Source organism: Cupressus sempervirens, chromosome 3 (genome assembly GCF_028749045.1).
Source record: "Cupressus sempervirens isolate cs-2001-9-10 chromosome 3, ASM2874904v1, whole genome shotgun sequence".
NCBI lineage: Eukaryota > Viridiplantae > Streptophyta > Pinopsida > Cupressales > Cupressaceae > Cupressus > Cupressus sempervirens.
This window is the reverse complement of record NC_143120.1, coordinates 621,318,563-621,339,396: the sequence shown is the minus strand read 5'-3', so window position 1 is coordinate 621,339,396 and position 20,834 is coordinate 621,318,563. Positions and strand designations below refer to the sequence as shown.

Genomic DNA, 20,834 nt, shown 5'->3' with positions numbered 1-20,834 from the left:
CAGTGACAAAGGCATAAAATTTGTGACTGAAGTCCCTAAGAAAAAAGTTTCAAAAAATGAACCATTTGAGACGGTATCAGAAAAAAGGGAGAAAAGGAGAAGATATGATCATGAACATGATACTAAAAATAATAACTATGGACTTACTAGAATGAATTTGAAGAAATATAATAGAAATTCTACAAAAGGCTTTGATCAGAGGAATGAGATTTATGGAGGTACCGAACATGATGATATTATATATGATGCAAAGGGAAAATACAAGAACAAAGATATGGAAAATAAATTTTTTGATCGTAGAACTTGTAAGCATCATACATTTGTAAAAAGTCAAGGTGATACAGAGCCTGGAAGGGTTGAGACAATGTGAGAAATAAGTAATTGGGGTAGAGATGCTAAGGGTGATATGTAAAAAGCATGAGGAAGACAGTAATAAATATGATTGTTAAGTCAACAATTATAAAAATATAATAGTTAGAGAATGTTTGCATGAGCCTACAAGCTCCTTGAGATATTATTTTGTACAATTTAGTATGTACGTGGTATGAGATTTATTTTCTCTTTTTGTAGACATGTTACTAAGAAGTAAAAGGTTTTATATTTAGTTTCTCATTGACTCATAATCTGGTATAGTGGGTTATATATTAGAATTTGGTAATTACAAGATTTGTTTTTTGCTATATTTCAAAATAGATTTCTATTTGTAAACTGGCCAAACAATATTTCTAGGCTTACCATTTTGAAAATAATTAGAAGGTTGTTTGATTAATATCAACAATGTACTTCACTTGAAACTTCATTTTTACCTTAAATGCATCATGTAGTGAGAAATTCTATTTGAAAAGTGTATGGGCCACTCGTTTTTTGGTGGTACTATTTCTTAAGTTATTCAAAGTTAACTTCTTATTGGTTCATGGTGGATTAGAATGTATCCAAAAGGAAACATTGAATTTGTCAAGGCTTTGTGTTAAACTACTTGTTACTTATTACATATAATCTCTTAAAATAGTTAAGCATACTAGAGGCATACCCCGCCTACCAGACTACCTACATACTCGTATCCATGGGATCAAGACCCTTGAACTACTCACTCTAATGAATATGTATTTCTGGTTTCTAATTGTTTTGATGTAGTTGTATTCCTATAACCACTGGTGAGCTTTACTCACCTAATACAACTCTTCACCATCGCATACCCACTCGGATGAATTAGGTAGTTTTCTATAATTACAGTACTATAATACCCTGGTGCAACCTTTGTGTTGTAGTTTATAGTTGATTTAAGGTTAACCTATATACGTCCTAACTCACTCCTTATATAGTTAGGTTTAAAAGCTTGTGACAATAAGTAATGTGACAAAAGCTTGTTTAAAAGCACATAGTCCTTTTCTTAAATGTAAGGTTGACTACCTGAACATCCATACATCTATAAGCATGGTAACTTACTTGGAATTTCATGAGATCAATCTTTAAAGTACCTGGAATGTCCTCATCGCCTCTTGCTACTCTCAAGGGAAGTCAATCTTCATTGCTCACAAGCAATTCATCACACAAGTACATCTAGGAATGTCCTCATTACCTCATACATAAAATGAATCCAATATTACAAAATTCCTCCTAAGAAATAATAGTTCAAGTGAAATAAACACATAAAAAATGAGAGAGAAAAAGAGGAATCTACTTACCAATAGGTGTTGTCGTTGCATCAATGGCCATGCTACCTATTGAGTGAGTTTTATTGTTTTTCTGTTGTATCAAGATCTCTCAATTTATATACATACATACATACCAACATGCAAATACATAGATCACAAGGGCATGGCAATGAGATGTAGAGATCACAAGGATATGGCAACAAAATCCTAGATCTCCACTGATCTACACCAATGTTCAGAGCTCTCCACCCTCTTTCGCGTGCAATTCTCCACAATCAATCAAAACAAATGGGGAATGATTAGTGTTGTGTTTTCTTTTATTTTTTGTTTATAATCCATAATCCATAATCTACAAGATCTCTCTGTACACACACACACACACACACACACACACACACACACACACACACATATGTACACACACACACACACACACACACACACACACACACACACACACACACACACACACACACACACACACACACACACATGCACACACACACATATTTATACATACATACATATATACATACATATATGAAAACAAAAATGCACTTTCTAAGAGTTTACAATTGTTCAACAAAATTAATGTTTTACAAGAAAATATTGTTGAAACAATAAAAAAATTGCTTGACATGAGAGGTCCACAAGTGACGGTGTTGACCAATCTTGAAAACTTGAATGTTGAAATTGATTTTGATAAGGATATTATGGGAGCCATTGGATAGAACCTAAGAAAGTTTTGTGGTAGGTACTATGACATTGGAAACACCAGTTAAATTGGTCTAGTTATTGACTAATTGGGTTGATTACTTCATTATTATATGATCCAATGGTAATGTTAGTTATTATTTTGACATACATGAAAATATTATTATTATTCATAATTATATATACATACATACATACATGAAAATAACAATGCACTTTCTAAGAGTTTACAAAATTTCAATAGAATTAATGTTTTACAAGAAAATGCACCTGAAGAACTGTTAGTTTAGAAGCAAGAAAATGTTGTTGAAACAATACAAAAATTTCTTGACATGAGAGGTTTGCAAGTGAGGGTGTTGACCAATCTTGAAAACTTGAATGCTGAAATGAAAGCTATCAATGATCAAACACCTATGCCAGAGTTGCAAAACAATGTGAAGTTGATTTTAGAGAAGGTAGAGGTAGATATTTAGAAGTTTGATAATCAAAATTTAAGGCATGAGAGCGAAGGAGAAGGAGTGGCTTTAGGAAGAAAAGGAGGAGTGACTTTAGAAAGAGACCACATGACAAAAACAACATCTAGACAACATTGAGGATATTATTGGAGCCTCATGATTATGACATTTACATAGAAGAAAAACTTGCTTCTTCAACTCCTTACACTCAACTCTTCACTAAAGTTATTCTTCCAGCACTGAGAACAACTACTACAAATTTGTGGGAGCATTCAAAGATGAACCATCTCAAACCATTTTGACCTTGATTTTGGTGCCCCAACCAACAACATGTACCTCTCAATGATTTGAATTTTCTACATGGTAAGGGATAATGTGCATGGTTCATCTTATTCAGTGATCATACACAAATGAAGTTGAAGCTTATTGTTTGGTGAGTTTGAATTTTTGAGGAATATAAGTGATAATCTAATCAAAGCTTCATTATTTGGCCTATGGTATATCACTTCTAAATGACTCAGAGCCACCACATGGGAAGGCATATGGTGTCTCTCTATTCCATACCTGCACATGTATGACCATTTGGTGTTGGAGATTCACAGCCTTAAGAATTATGCCATGATCTATCCCCCTAACCTTGCTTTGCATGCCTTGTTTTCCATATGAGAGAAACCATAGATATACCAAATGCTTAATAAGTTACAATTCGATAAAGAGGGATGCCAAGTTTTTTTATCAAATGTATTAAGTGGAGATTCATCACAATTTACTTCAAGGCACTCTAAGTTAGAATTGGTTTTAATATGCGCTACTCAATGTCACCTCATTCCATGTTGTTTTGAAGATGACAAGTCTTTGATATCTGTTGTGGTGATGTTGAAGAGAACAAAAAATCATATTCCCAACTTGAGAGGAAACTACATGATTTTTAGAGATTGGTGTTTCATGCTTGCTATAAACTCAGTGTTTCAAATCTGTAAAGGTTTCTCTGAACAAGAATGTAACAAGAATCATAATGCATATGAACCATTTGACAAAATAATTCAATTTCTAGCCCGCAATCAAAGAACATTCCTATACAATTATTGGATAAATTTAAAAACTTTTGTGACTTGTCCTCTTTGATGACAACCCATATAGAATATTGCCAAAATATTTAGCCAAAGAGATTTGGAGTCTCTAAATCACCACCTCACAAATTGGGTTTCTAAACTAAAGGTTTGTGCCAAGCAATGAAATATTGAGCATTAACAAAATACAAATCAACTTCAAATAATCAATATGAAAGGGTGATTGTAGAAACTGGATAAGAAACCAGTATCCACAAAATGATATGTGAGGAACGAAAATAAATGTGAAGCTTCTTATCTAACAACACTTCTTAGTGACAACTCATTAATTAGGCAGTATAAACAAGGCACATGAACTATTTGATAGAATGCTACCATGATATTTGTTAAAAAGATTGTCTAAACTTTCATTCAAAAGTCAAACATTGGCAGGCATCATGTTGGAACTAGAGGACATCATGCTCACGTGGAATGGAGAAAGCTTGTAGAGGCACCATATTGAAGGGAGGCATGAATCATTTGTTGCAATGTATCAATAGAGAGGTCATCCCATGAGATGGATTAAAAGTGGAGTGATAATTACATAGAATACAATGATACAAAATATGCACAATATGGAAGCATAGACAAGCTCATGAACAATTGGGCAAGAGGCCTCAAGAGACTGAAAATTTTGGAACTGGTTGGTTTTATGAGTAATATTCATACAAAATGTGGCTTGTAGAAATACCATACTGTAATGTGGCTTGCAAAAATAACATAGAAAACTATATTTGATCCTACTAGATGGGAACAACTGATTGTTTGTTTTATTGTACCTAATCTAATGATAGTTCTACATGAATTTGTAATCAACCTAGCTAATCAACAACTAGACCCAATTTATTGGGATATGGCTAGTTTCTTTCTAAAAATATCTACTATGATGTGTTTTTGTAAAATTTCTTGCGAACTCTTCCTTTTTTCGTGGTCTGCATTATTTTTGTGGAGGATCTTGAGGTAAGTCACTTAGCACGGGTTGAGTGAGTTTGATTGTTTTATTATTTGGATTATGGAATATGTATGCAAATGGGTCAATTTTTCTATTGTGTTAAGATGTAATAAGCACCTTAAAAAAGTTCTCTAAATATACATGTTTAGAAGGAAATATAAAGAGATACCTATTTAGAAGGAAAATAAACAAAAATTTACATAGCCCTTGAAGAAAATGGCAGAGCTAGGGCATGCCAATCAAATCATAGAGAAAGGGCATGCCACGACAACAAAATCACAAAGCAAGGGCATGAAGATCACAAAGGCATGACATGGCAACAAAATCATAGAGAGAGGGAATGGTAATGAAGTCGTAGAGCAAGGGCACAACAACAAAATGTAGAGATCACAAGGGCACGACAACCAAATCATAGAGCAAGGGCATGACAATGAAATACAAAGATTACAAGGCACAACAACCAAATCACAGAGCAAGGGCACAACAATGAACTACATAGATCGCAACAACCAAATCATAGAGCAAGGGCATGACAATGAAATACAGAGATTACAAGGCACAACAACCAAATCATAGAGCAAGGGCACAACAACGAACTATAGAGATGACAACAACAAAATCACAGACCAAGAGCATGCCAATGAAATGCATAGATCACATCAACAAAATGTAGAGATCACAACAATGAAGGGTAGGACAATGTTCACAATTCTTCACCCTCGTTCGAAGCTCTCAACCCTCTTTTCCGCGTAGCTCTCCATGATCAAAACAAATGGGGAATGATTTATGTCATGTTTTCTTTTTTTAAAATTATTTTTATAGTCATAGGGCGTTGTAATTACGACTCCAACGTCGGTATTGCGACAACATTGGGGACAATTGCAAAAAAAATCATGAAAGTCAACACAAATTACATCACCGTCGCAAATTGGCATCATAATTTGACCCCAAATGTTGTAGTAGTTAGACAAGGACACTAGTAAATTTTTGTTGCAAGAACATGTCTAGAATTGAAGGTAGTATAGTTTTATTTTTCAAGTTGTGGTAAAACAATAATGAAGCCAATTGTAAAGGCCTTGAGGATCCTAAACAATCCTAAATTATTTGCAACTAGCATAGTGTATTATTTATAGCTAGAACATCATGAACATTGTGACACTTCAAATGATTCATTGTTAAAGCACCTTACTAAAAATTTATGGCCTTTCAAAGTTGGGTCTCCTAAAACAAAAAATGTAAAAACTTGTTGAACACTTAAATGAGTTTTAAAAGCGAGTTAATAAATATGTTGATGTGCATTTTGACATATCATAATGTAGCTTTGATTGGAGGTGAGTTTGGCACCAATTTTTAGATGGGTTGTATCCCATGGTTTTTGTAGAGAAGGGAATTCACCACCCTCAACAATTGATGAAATCTTGAGTGAATCCATCCTTGTACCACCTCACCAAACTTGTACTCTAATGTGCTAGGGTGACCATTAATAACCGAGATTAAGATTTTAGTGAACACAATGTAAAGTAAACATATAAATAACTTTACTCTATTAACATTTTTTTATTACTAGAAATAAAAGACTAAGCACTTAAGACCAACATGTGGAATCTACAAGTACATATCTTAGATAATTCAAAACTAGAAAAATGCAAGAATTAAAACCAGACTACCAAGGACTAAAAGTGTAATAAGTGCAATTAATAAAATGTATATAAAAATATAAAATGACTAGTCTAAAGAGAAGGAAGATGAACAAAACCTTGCAAGAGGATGTAGAAGAGTCCCAAGTCCACTACACAAGGTCCTCCATCAAACCTACACATAATATAGAAATAATTTTTTTTGTATTGTTAGATACATATTGAAGTCACACCCATATTTTGCTATTTCTCCATCCAAGGATAGCCAAGATGTGATATATATGATAACGGATAATTAATAAATGATAAAAAAATCATAATAATAACAAAATGACTAAGAACTAAGCTATGCTTATTGAATAAGGAAATGGATAAAGAAACACTCCCTTCTGAAAAAATTAGGAATTGCATGAAGATAAAGCAAACTAATTATAAGAAAACATACTATAGCAAAGAGTTTAACCATAGGAGGGCATCATGTAAACCATATGGTAAAGATGTTATGTGGAAGCCAAAGACATTGATAGCTTGCTAAAAATTGGGTTGCATCATCTTAGATGTGAGACTAATAATGATACAATACCCAAAAAGGAGTAGACAATTATAATATGCCTATTTTGTAACAAGGGGGTTATAACTACATAACAACACTGCATTATAGAGTGCACAAACTAAGGTAATATTTAAATCAAGTATAAAGATAACTTGAGAGTGGAAAACCCAAACACCTTATTTTAAGAGGTGAGGTTAGACAATATTTTTTACGGTAATGATCAATTATAAAATTTCTAACATTTTAGAAGGTTTAAAAACTTCATAAATTGTTTGAACAACCTTTATAATAGGTGGTTATGTTTATTATGTTGCTCTTCCGTAAGATATTATTAAAATTTATAATCAAATAGGTAAGTACTAGGTATTTTCTATAGCAAGTCAAATTGTAATATTACCATCATGATTCAACCCATCTTTTAGGAAAATGAATGGAGCTCTTAACACTCATTGCATCTAAATGATACTCATAGTGGTGAAGCATTGAAACTTCTAAAGATCACCTATCTGAATACTACTCCAATTTAAAAATACTTGTCCTAGAATTTCTTCCCATATATTACTTATCAATTAATAAGTAGCCCTTTTACTTCATCACATAAAAATGAAAAAACAAAACAAAATTAATTTGATGAAATTTGAATTGAAAAATGGCACCATTTTGAACCGCAAAAACGAAAAAGGGAAAACTCGATATGACTGGGAAAAGCTATCACATTCAAAGGATGTAAAAAAGGCTAACATGGACTTTCCTTCAATTGTAATGCAAAGCAATAATTCTAACATTTGGGCTTAAATTTTAATAATAGGACGCCCGAATATAGTTCTAAACTCATCTTCTGCTCACATTCAATGACGGACTACTGAATACTGTCTAAACTCATCTTCTGCACACATACAATGACTGCCACCAATCTTAGGCTTCATTTTCTCTCTCTTTCTACTCAGGTTTCCGACAGCTTGAAAACCAATAAACACTTATTCTTATCCGCCAACTTTGGTTGCAGTTTCCCCAAAATCTATTGCAGCAGAAGAAGAAGTAGCGGCAGGGTAACCAGTTCCCCAGTCGACTTGAATATCGATAAGTTAGAGGCAGATGTCTGCTCAGTTAACTATAAACGATGGAAATCAGTGGCAAAAAGAAAAGTGGCAATGCGTGTTGGCTACGTAGGGACCAATTACAAAGGCAAGTAATTCCTCCTGCGGAGTCTGTCCGCGAGTTAAATTTCTATTAACTCTATTTTCTCACCTTTTCATTTTTTCACCATAAAGCTCCTAGAACAGATACGACAGTTGTATATATGGATTCAAGTACAAATTCGAAATGCACGTAGAGATTTAGGGGTTGCCTAATTACTTTGTTGATTTCAACCTGGATCACTCTATTGTTGATTCGGGGAATTCAGTAGAAACTTTGTGCAATTCTGGCGGAGTTCAACTTGGGCTATTCTCGTATGCATTTTTTTTTTTTGGTGCAACTTCAACTTATTTGAGCCTGGGTCATTATGTTTTGTGATTCCGTTTCATTCTTTTGATTTGAAGAGAATTTGAGCGTGACTCACATTTTTATAGTTTCAAGACTAGGTAGATTAACGTCAGACGGAATTATGAGCTGTGAAAATTCCTATCGCAGTCACTGATTACTAATCTTTTCTTTTAAACGATTATTAAACTCCTGAAAATTAATTCACGGCTAATATCGAAAAATAACACAATTGCAACTTTAATTATAAAAAAACGGAAAGAAATAAGCAACACAATGAACACAATATTTTTGGACAAATTGTGCTTGGAAACCAGTTCTACAGATGAGGAAATATGTTAACTTCAGCAAATCAAGAGATACAAAATTTTTTGCCTCTCACTGACAAAACTCTAGCAACCTCCGAATTTCTCCCGTTGATATTCCTCACTGCAATCTCCAACACTATCATTGTGCCCTTGCTAACACTGCAAGACTATTTGCTAATGCTGTGAATGCTTTTACAATTTGTGTTCTCCAAATGCCCCCCAGACTCCTTTATATACTACTCTTGTTGGAAAACCAACAGCTGAGATTGATTCTCTATTGACGGTTAAGATTAAAAACAACTTAACAACCCTAACCAAATTGGTTTCTAATTGCTTCTAAAAGTGGCCAGTTAATTAACAAATATTTGTCTCAACTCTAATTATCTAGTTAGTAAAACAATCACTTGCTAAATAATAGCATGTGGATGACTAGCTGTCCAAAGCTAACAAACTAACATGAGCCACTTTATCGATGGGGGAATGTGAAGTTGGATCACACCTTTTATCTTTTTAGTACAAATTGTTAACATGTTGATTGGAGTTACAGGCTGCCCTATTACTGTGGATGGTTTGAACCCGGAGATGCTATTATTTGTTCAAAGAAAATCGCGTTATTCATCACATCTGCTAGTTTTATTATTGTGTTGCTGGATTTGGACCTGGATCCTCTTTTTTTGACAAAAAGATTTTGTTATATTTCTGTTGTGTTATAGTTTGCCTTGCTAGTTTTTATATTGCTCAGCCGCTACTCTTTTCCAACTGATGCAGTGACAGTTACTCTTAAAGTTGTGCATAAATATCCAAACTTTAGTGAATTCAGGTGCTATAGATGAGAGCTTTATTTAGTGTTATGATGCAGTGCAAGGTGCAATCCCCAAAGGAGATGTCCTAGCCTCTAATGCATACCACACAGCGGAAGAATAACAATAACACTAAGATTTAGATCAAATAGAACTATAAGATTTACATCCAACATGCTTGGCTCTAAGGCCTTTTGGGTTATGGCCAAATACAAAACAATTACAAAAATAGTTGTGTAAGACCTCGCAAGATCCAAACACTAGCTAGTTCAGACCCACAATTTGGTAGAATCTCAATAAGAATCTAAACTTGTGCTCGCAAGCCACCAAACAACCTTTTTGTTTCCCAAACCCACACTTAGCTACTAGCTGTGCTAAACTTCGCTCTTCTCAGTTACTCCATGCTAAACTGAAACCACTTGATGTCTCATGACAAGAAAAGACCCCCCTACTTATGCTAAACCAAGCCATAGGTCGGCCTAGCAAGTTACAATAAATAAACACTCATTAAATACATCCTCAAGCCACAAGTCGGCTTGACAACAAACATTAAATATATGAAATAACTAAATACTTAGGACAAGCCCCACGTTTACAAAGCATAACTAACTCATATGACAAAATATGAGTACACACTCGTAGGAATAGGTTCACATTCCATCCAACTATCCAAATCCAAGAGTGCATAAGCCAACTCCCTCAAATCGAAGCTCACGAATACAATCTCCAAAGTTTGTCCAGGAAATCAGGAACACGCTACTAGCAGCCACCAAAAAGGGTCTAACTCTAACACGATTACTCCAAACTTTATGCGCACTTAGGACAAGGTTCCCCAATGTGCTTCAAACACATCCCCAACTGCGTAAACCATGAGGTCCACCAAAAGCCAAGCTAGATGCCCCTGCATCATGTTACCATTCCTAAATCAAGGTGCATGTGTCATGTCAACTCTTTATGGGTTAAATTTTTATTTTTCTGTTTTTATATTGAGCACATGAGCTTATTTTTCAATTTTAGTGAGGTTCTCATATGTGCCACAAGGCTCTAGCTTTAAACTACTTAGTTTTGATTTGTGTGCCCAAGTCAGCAGGTGTATTCAGTGATGATAATGGGTGCTCTTTTTTATATTTCAACGAAATTCAGATAAGAATATTCAGACAATATAAGATTATTTTGTATAATTTTGGTTTCATTTTGTTAATTGATTTTGTACTTTTAGCAAATTTGTTTTGCAAGTTAATGAACTTAGAAGACAACAATTTTGATCAATATTTCAATTTGTTGATTTGGTATTTTTGAGTGCAGAATCTGCTTACCATGGTTTGTATTGTTAACATGGAATTAAAGTACAATAATCAAAATCTTCTACTTTACAAATGGAATGTGCTGCTACTTGTTAGAGTGAGTTTTGGAAAACTTTAGCACTCTTATTCTGCTGATTAAAATAACCTGTACCTATGAGAGGTTGATCACTGGCTTTAAGATATAGGATGTTGATCCCACAGGCCTGCAACTGTGTGAATGTTTGTTGGAAGTGCAAAGGGTGCATGCCCAGCCTTGCGAACATGGTGCATTTGTATCAGCAAAGCAAGGCATAGACATGATAGGGTTACTGAATTTTAATACATATTCCACACAAACCCACTAATCGTCATTTAAGATCAATGATGTGACTTTCATTACCCTCTTTGAAATTGACTGCTACCATATACCTCATTGGTTTCTAATAACCATTTGACCTAGAGCCTCTCTCACCTTCACAAGTTGTCTCAGAACAATTAAATGGGATGCAAATTGGGTCTCTACAACCTAAGAACATGTTAATAGTAAGTTAGTAAGACTTTAAAAATATGTAAATAACACAGAAAATATTTTATTAAATTATGTAAACATGACATAAATGAAACTAAATAAATTAAATTTACTTTCAACAATTCCAATCTTGAGAAAGTTTTGGAAATTGTTTGTGACATAAGATGGTTCCTCACAAATATTTGGATCTCCTTGGCTTCTTGGTATATTTCTTTCATCCACTCTATTTGGGTGCCAATTGTTTGCATCTCCATGTTGAGGGAGTGTGCGGTGCATGGTGTGCAAAAATTGTGCTCATTATCTTGCCTCAACCAAAGCACCATTCCATAATGAATGCTTTTACATGGTGATATGCTCATGGTCAAGGTTATGTGTACCTTCAACCTCTTGCAATTAAGATCCTCTCACAAGTAAGGCTTTTTTGTCCACTTTGTTGGGTGGATATTTTGCAACAAATAGTTTTGTGAAAATCTAGTTGCAAAATAGGATGACCAACCATAGTATGTGAGACTGAGTCTCTCCTACCTTAAAGGGAAGGCTCCCTCTTCTCACCGTTCCTTGGATCAACTCAAGGTAAGCAAGAAGTTGGAAAGATTTGAAAGGGTATGACTAATTTTTTTCCTCTTAGCTTTCATGAAAGAATCCACTTACCCGCGAAGCAAGTTGTTAGTACCCAAGGTGGTCATAGTTTTAAAACTTCAAGTGTAGAGTTTGAACCACTTCGAACTGAAGTTTGAAGTAGTTCAAAGTGGTTCAGTGGTACAAATGATCCATTCTACGCAAGAAAAGTTTGGAAATCCAATAGTCCAGAGATCAAAGTTTCAAAATTCAAGTCTTGGGTTACAAATTCAAGGTTCTGTAATTGGGGCAAACTGGCGGCCTTCTCTCCAAATTATCAGGAAAGTTTTAACTGCATATTGCCTGTTTGATAACATCTCTCGTGAACACAATATCAAAATTATATAGATCATAAGGGGGATGATTTTCATAGGGGCTCATCATTCCTCATTACCTTTTCAAGAGGTGGAAGTCATGCATTTGCAAATATTGCTGGAAGAAGCTGCTGTAATTTCTATGACAACAAATTTGCAGGAAGCCAGAATAATAGTCTTAGTGCGGGGGGTATAAATCTCAATCTAGCCGTTGAATCATTCTCATTTTCAGATATGTTTGAAGAAAACTAGTTTTCTAAATCCTATCCAAATAGTTTTGTTAGATTATTTATGGATCAAAATTTACAGGTTTGTGAGTGCGACACTATTGGATCAGCAATGACAGTGACAATATCCAGATCATAGTAAAATAGTCATATTACGGGGGTTGTATCTCACAATCTAACCATTGGATTGATCTAAATATTGGATATGTGTTGTAAATTCTAGTTCTACAAATCGTCTCCAAAGGGTTTGGTAAGATTCATTATGGATCAAAAGTTATGGGTTCCTGTTTGAACCTATATCAGATTAGTAATGACAGTAACAAATACAGATGACAGGAAAATAAGTCTTTTTTCGGGGGCTTTATCTTCTAATCCAACCGTTGGATCAAGGTAAATTTTTGATATGTTTCAAAAATCCTAATCATATAAAATCTCTCCAAGCGGTTTGTTTTTATTATGTATGGATCAAAAGTTACAGGTGTTTTAGTGCACTACTGTCGGATCAGCACTCTGTCACCAGCAAATGCCACTTGTCAACATGCATATATTATAGGGGCCTCATATTATCAAAAAAATATAAGACAATGTTTATAATGATATAAAAACATTGAGAAAGGAGATATTGAAAATATTAAAAGGAAATGGGAAGTCATAAGGTTTTTCAAGATTCAGTTAGGGAAATTGAAGAGTTTTCATGGGAAAATGAGAAGATAATAAATATGCCAATAGCAAAGGTTGAGGGGTTTCCATTCTTCCTGCTTCCGACTATAGACTTTATGCTCTAGAAGGGAAGGAGATTTTGCAAATTATTCCATTTCTTGTGAGAGAGAGAGGGCAGAGCTGATTTCCTAAACTTTGTGTTAGAGATAGGAGATCTTTTGATTTGTTAATGCAATGTTAAAGAAAAGAGTTTCAGCTTTCCTTTAGATAGTGATTTTTTGGATTGTAAATGTGTAAGAAGATCTTTGTGTCTTTTTCATTTAGAGAAGGGAGGTTGGAGGATATTTGTATCAGAATTTTGATTACGATGCATTTTCCTTCCACTGATCACAATCTTTGTGTTGTTTTCAGTTTTCTATGAAATACATCTCATGGTCACTGTTTTTAGATTATGCCATCATTTCAAGATATCTCATAAAGCTCCGATTCCTCATTTTTTCAAAAAGATGGAAAATACTTCTTTGATCTCATTTACTTTGTAATGCAGCATTTGGGCATGTGAACTTTGTGTCATCTAATGTTCTTTGCTGTTATTTCTTTTCAATAATCCTAGTTTTCGCATCTACTTTGTACATACAGGTAGATGTTTGTAATCCTTTTGTGCTTTCAGGTTAAAAGCATCCATATTTTAATTCATTGTAAATCATATACGGGGAGCTGTACCCGATAAAATTCAGAGGAAAGTTATCAATCCAATTATAACTTGTCCAACTGTTAGTGCAGATTAGTCTTCTCATTTGGGCATTCGGGGTTATATTTGTATATATTTTCTTGGAGGACAATTTGTTCACTAACACAAGTAATGGGCAAGAATAAATCTCTAACTACATTTTTATTTGTAGCTGGAAACAATGATATCAATAAACTAACACTAACTCAAAAGCTAGTTGAAAATGTACGGATTTGGCTCTAAGTTTGGTTGTACTCTATTCTATAAGAATAATTTTTACTATTGGGGCACAAAAACTTCCAGAAGTAAAAGATTATAACTATTTTGTGAATCAAGAAAGAGCTATAAGCTATAGTCAAAGCTTTTAGTCTATATATCTCTACAATTGCTCCCAGTCAAAGCTTTGGCTCCGATTGCTTCCTAATTCTTTTATACTCAATTATTAAGAATGCAAAACAACACGTGAATCAAAAATAACAAATGCAAATCACAGTCAAAGGTTCTAACTTGCACAAGTAACAATTTCACTCAATCAAAGTTCAGTCTCAATTGAGTGTTTGTATTCACTTTTTTTTCAAAATGATGCTACACAATCAAAGCATGCTTGCACTATTTCTCCAGAGCTCTCTTGCATATAATTAAAGATAGGTTTTACAATAAGAGAACACTCCTTTATATAGGCAAAGGAGTTGAGAAAAAGATGGAGGAAAAAGTGGGAGCAACTCAACCAACTTTGACTTAGTCTAACTGAAAGAGAAATTATTGGATTACATGTCATTGCACATGCAATTTGTATCGCATGTAATTACCTAATTTCATGCAATACATCTTCTTTGATCTACAAATATAAAAACAAAATAACAATCTTAAAGATTGTTCTTTAGTGCCTTGAATTTGATGATGACATCACGCATTGTAGGAAGATTAGGAATCTCCATTGTCTTTGATAGGACTACTTCTTACTACATCAACATATGCTGATTTCACAATCTTGGAATTTTCCGACATAGAATCTTGTAAGTGCTTTGCTAAAGATTTGTACAAAGCAAACTTGTTGATTGTATGAAAACCAAAATCTTTAGAATCTAGATCAACATTGATCTTGATTGTATATTGTGAAGTTATCCCTTCAGCTGCAACCAAATTAGCATGTTCATCAAGAATTTGACATCCCATTTGTTCTAAGTCACATGTGATCTCAACTATTGTCCGACAATCTTCTAATTTGGCTTGCAACTTTGTTACGAGCTTTCTCAGTGTCTCTTCCTTGTAACCCATGAGTCATTTCACAAGATGGAAGAACGTCACACATGACCATGGCATCTAGGTCAGATTTGACGATCTCATCCCAATCATTTAGAATTTCTTTCAAAGTATTACCCTCCTGAGCCAAAGACACAATCAAATCATGTATCATTTCTTCAACACTTTTGATACATCCAAGGACTTTGGTCGTATCTGTAATGGCTTGTACTCCTTCAGAAATGACCTCCCCCATTGAAGACTTTGCAACTTCTATTATCCTTCTCTCTTTAGGTGTTTGAGATACAACTGCATGTTTCGAGGATTGTTGTCGAATAACCTCATTTAAGCGAGCAACCTCATGCCTAAGCTGGTTTTTCTTTTCCCATAATTCGTGATTGCTCTTTGACACATTGGCAAGTTCTTAAATTCCACTTTAGTGAACTTATAATCAGATTGATTAAGTTCTTCAATTGGCTTGTCTACCAATGGCTCAACAATTTCTACAAGCTTGGTCTTTTTAGAATCAACTAAGATCTTTGAAACAATCTTATTAAGATTTGGACTAAGTTTTCTTAATAGGAAGGTCATCCGGGGGTATGACAACCTTTCTTCTCTTCATTGTAATCTTGCTCAACCATGCAGGCAAACTGAAATTTTCATTTGTGGAAACATGTACAGTGGAGACCATTGGCATTGATCTTGATTGTATCTCTATTGTGAGCGAGCATGATTTAGTTTGTATAGCTGAATTCATAGGTGCATGATAGGAGGCTTCTGTCATGAACAACTCAAAACCCGTTAGAGATGTATGAAGTTGAGAAACTTAACCTTCTGTGAGGGTTGGAAAATCCTTGAACACATTCCCTAAATGTTCACATTGTTTAGCTGTTAAAATGGGAGGAGTTGCTGAAGATATAGGAAGAACCGATGTATTTATTTTTGAGGTCATGATAGGTGTGAAAATAGTGGAAAATGAATCCACATCGTCATCTATCTCACCCAAAAAAGGTGCTTCTTGCATAGATGGTTCTTGAGTTTGTGTAGGCCTTAGAGGAGATATGATCACAACTTCTCCTTCTTCCTCCTCATCTTTTTCATCAAATCCTTCATTTGATTCTCCTTTTGACTCTTGAACTTGTTTAGGTGTCTGAGATGATTTAAATCCCTTTCCACCTTTTAATTTGCATTTGAGGCATTTCTTTATATTAGAGGAAGATGCACCATCTTTACCTGTAATTTCTAAGTGTGACTTCCTTCCAGGTGGACCAAAACTTCCACAATTCAAACCCACCTTTGGATTGACCCTTTTGAATCCTTTGAATTTTAACCACTTGTTGGTGTTTGCCAGAATAGACTGAAATCGATCAAGGATAGAAGTATCTTCCTTTTGTTGCCATTGAATTGGGGAAGGGCATTGTTTTTCAAAACGAACTTGATGATATTTTGGATCAAAAATATTATCATCATCTTCAATTTGGAAATAAGATGGAATCTCGAGCATATTAAGATCAATAATTTGTTGCAAAGTCAATTTGTAGTTGTCCATTTTCATTATATCCAACTCTGTCCACATGTCAATCCAAATATCTTCGATATGATAAACATGAGTAAATGCTCTCTTGATTTTTGAATTCATCTCTCTGTAATCAAAATCATATCTGGCTTTGAACTTCCTCAATTTAATCAACTAAAGTTCCGCTTCCATGGCTTTTGCTTTGTGTATAAAATTGATCATATAATGACTGATCACCAAGGGTTTGGCAGAAGAAATACCAAAATCTGGTCTATGTAGAGTATGTTGATCAGGTTGAATCTCCATGAGCTATCTGGTCAATTCCATTAGAACAATCCTGTTGTAGCATACCTAGGTAAGGTATATGGTTCTCCTTTGAAATACCTAACTCTCAAATAAGTAAAAATTGGAAACTGAATAAAGATGCAACCATATTGATTAACCTTGTCTCAAGCCTCATCAGACACTCTTTTGACAGACAACTTCTTATCAAACAAGCACCGGAAATGTCCAAAGAATGCATCTTGAACTCCAAAGAATGCATCTTGAACTCTCCTATAGTGATACTTACTATTTGTCAAAGTAATATGATCATAATACTCCCAAACTAAAACTAGAAGACGGTCTCCTTTGGTTGAAAGTCCTGAAAAAGATCCCATAGTAGCAGCAATATAGACAAGATAAGAATTCATGTAGAACGTTGCCAATGTTCCTACATTGAGTAGCTGCTTACAAAGTGCAGTGATGATAAGTTCTCCTCAAAAGATATGTTCCTTATTATAAAGGATTTGGAAAATGAACTTATACATCCATGGTTCAAAATCACTGGAATCCTTAAAACCACATATTCTACTGAGAAGGATAATTAGGTTTTTGTATTTTGGCTTAAAACCAGATCTGTGAATGGTTTTAGGCCATCTTGATAAATTATTTGTGTTGGAATCCAACCAATATAGATTAACGTATTTATGATAATTTCCCTTATTTGCATTCCATATCTCCAAAGATGCTTCTTTTGTCAAATCCCCACTCTTCGCACTTTGCGGCACTATGAAAATCTGTTCAATAACCTCAAGGTCAAGGCTAATAATAACATTACCATCGACATCCTTGATCATGTTTGACTTTGGATTAAAAAGATTTGCACATCCTAGAACAAATTCTGGTTCTAGGGCAGCCATATGAAAGGAAGACACCAAATGAATATTGCTCCTTTTGATGTGTTTCATTTCATGGTTAGTAGGAGCTTCTATTCTTCGCAATAAATCAATCACATCCACATGCCCAATCTCTGTATCTGACACACTATCAAGAATAGATGTGACCTGAGGAGTTGCATGAGCCATCTCTTTATGATATTGATACTTCATTTTGCCTTTCAATTTTGTAGATGAGGGCATTCCTTGTGCTTGTGTTGCAGCATGAAAATTCCAAAATGTGAACACATCATCAGAGGATATTGTTTCCATAAAACATTGATTCTTGATCAGCAACAAAGCTTTGAAGTATGGATTGGACACTTAAAAGATCTAGTGTGATGATCTTGAAAAGAGACAACATGCATATGTAAAGGCTAAAATATGATTTGAGAGGATGGAAACATGAGGTGGCAGTGAGCGTTGATGGATATGCTTTAAGACATGAAAGTTGAATGCATGGGAATGCGTGCAAATGATTTTTTTTGACTTCTAAGGAGTGACTTTAAGTCAAAAATGGATTTTCAAGATGTCATTGTAGGAAAAGTGAATTATATGTATATGTGACATGTGATTGGAAACAAAAAGTGAGATTGCATGTAGATGCGGATGGAAGGTGAGTTTACATGTAATTGTATGTAGAGAATGAGATGCAATGTATTATCACATGAAAAGTGGAATTACATGTAATTGCTCGTGAAATGTAATTGCATATGAAAGGAATGGATGCAATGTGTCTTGGCATGTGATGGCGGAAATGGAATGAAAAGACGCACTTGCATGTGATAATGGAAGATGAAATGGAGTGAAACATGCTCAAGCTTTTGGGAAAGAACTTGCAACTTCTTCCAAATGAAGAAAAACGGAAAAACAAGCAAACAAACAACAAAAACAAACACAAAAGAAACACTTACCTTTAGCATTAGACTCAAACATGTCAACAAGCAAGCTACTTCAACATGCAAACTCAAATTTGGAATTTGGGAAAAAACCAAAAAAATGAAAATGAGATTTTTTATCATTTTTAAAGAGAAAATACACTTTTCATGACATCTATATCAACAAGTGTGTAACATCAAACTAAAACATGCATCAAATCAGCAAGAGAAACATGAATCAATTAACAAAATGGAAAATGTCCACTTACTTGAAGATTAATATACCAAGAATGAAGGGAATGAAGTTCCAACTTTGACAAATTCTCAAACAAACTTAGATCTCTTCAACCTTGCAATGACGAATTCGAAAAATCCTTCCAATGAGGCATTTTTGGATAAGAATGCCCAAAACGTGCCCTTAAATCCCTCAAAACTCCAACATTTTAAATTAATGCAAGCTTATAGGACATTTTGGATAAAAAAGTGTTTCAAATCTGCCCCAAATAAATCGTTTTTGGTAAATGAAGGGCAAAAATGTGATCCCAAGAACAATCACATGGATCAAAAAGCCCAATCGACTCCTTCATGGACCAAAACGTGACAACAACACCATGAAATTAGACATTTTTGGTAAAAAACGTGACTTAAAATCACCATAAAATGAGTGACTTTGGCATGAAATCAAATGTCAATGGCATGGAAATGCCAAGAAATGTAAATACACCTCTTTTCTCTTGGGATTTTCAAGTCATACCATGATCATATCTAAGCATTTGAGCGTAAACTGGGTTCTTGGAGGGCGTACGCATGGAGTTTTGCCCCCAGTCTTCAAAAATGGGTTTTTGAAGATAAATGCATGCTCTTGGAGACAAATCACACCTTTTGGGTGCGATTACATGTTTTGAAAAACTCAAAAATGTCTTCCTTATAAAAAAACACACCTTTTGGGTTCAAACGCATGTTTTAAAAACTTCAAAAATGAGTCTAAAGGCAAAAAAAACACCTTTTGGGTGCTATTGCATGTTAGCAATGATAGCCACAAGAAAAAATGCACCTTTTAGGTGCATTGCATGTTTTAAAAACTTCAAAAATAACCTTTAGGCAAAATCGCACCTTTTGGGTGCTATTGCATGTTTTGAAAACACGTGTAATACGCATGACTCACCTTTTGGGATGCATTGCATATTTAAAAACACATGTGATGACATGTTTTATGTGTTTTCAAATGACATCTTCATTCAAAATCCCACCGTTTGGGTGCAATTGCATATTTTTGATGAAAATGTGCTTGTAGACATGTTTGTACAACTTAAGTGATGAATTAAGCACATGCCAATTTAATTTTTGAAAAAATATTACTTAAATGGGTCATAAATAATATTTACACTATATAGTTAGTATATAATATGCAAATATCATTTTAAAAGTAATACTTACCAGGACATTTTGATTTAAAACTCAAAAATTAAATTAAACAATATAGTTAATATAGTCACTTAAGTGAAAAATTAAAAATCAACTCAACTTAAAAAATATAACATAAAGTGCACTATGGTTACTTTAAGTGAAAATTAAAAGGATAAAGTAACTTAAAAACATAACATAAAGTGAATTTATGTTATATTTTTCAAAAAGTGAATGCCAACTTAAAAATATAACATGATATTTTAATTTGTGCAGTTGCACTGAAAATGTCCACTTTTTGGGCATTAAATGGTCATATCTTTTGATTGCCAACTTTGATTAAGCCCTATGATATACCAAATCGAAGGGAAAATCGAAAGTAATAACTTGAGCAAAACCAAATGACCAATAGCCAACAAACACTCAAAAAATATGAAAAAGAACGCTGAAGGCTTCAAAAGTCAAGCATAGGCTTAACAAATTAAAAAACGAAAAAATTGACGAAAGCCTTCAGTAAAAAGATTCATTATATCAATTGGGGTCGATTGGTTGATTGATACTAACCAATTAAA

At 34.2% G+C, this 20,834-nt stretch overlaps 1 protein-coding gene across 2 annotated transcripts in view; it reads left to right on the top strand.

Annotated features, from left to right (window-relative positions):
• The first annotated feature begins 7,835 nt into the window (after window positions 1–7,835).
• Window positions 7,836–20,834, top strand: part of LOC149568200 (Pseudouridine synthase family protein) — a 286,392-nt gene continuing 273,393 nt past the window's right edge. The window contains exon 1 of one of the 2 annotated variants that reach the window (XM_089821202.1): window positions 7,836–8,260. In XM_089821202.1, coding sequence (XP_089677328.1) covers window positions 7,975–8,260 — 286 coding nt within the window. In that variant the 5' untranslated portion in view covers window positions 7,836–7,974. The remainder of the gene's footprint in view (window positions 8,261–20,834) is intronic. The other variant, XM_089821204.1, reaches the window with a different exon arrangement.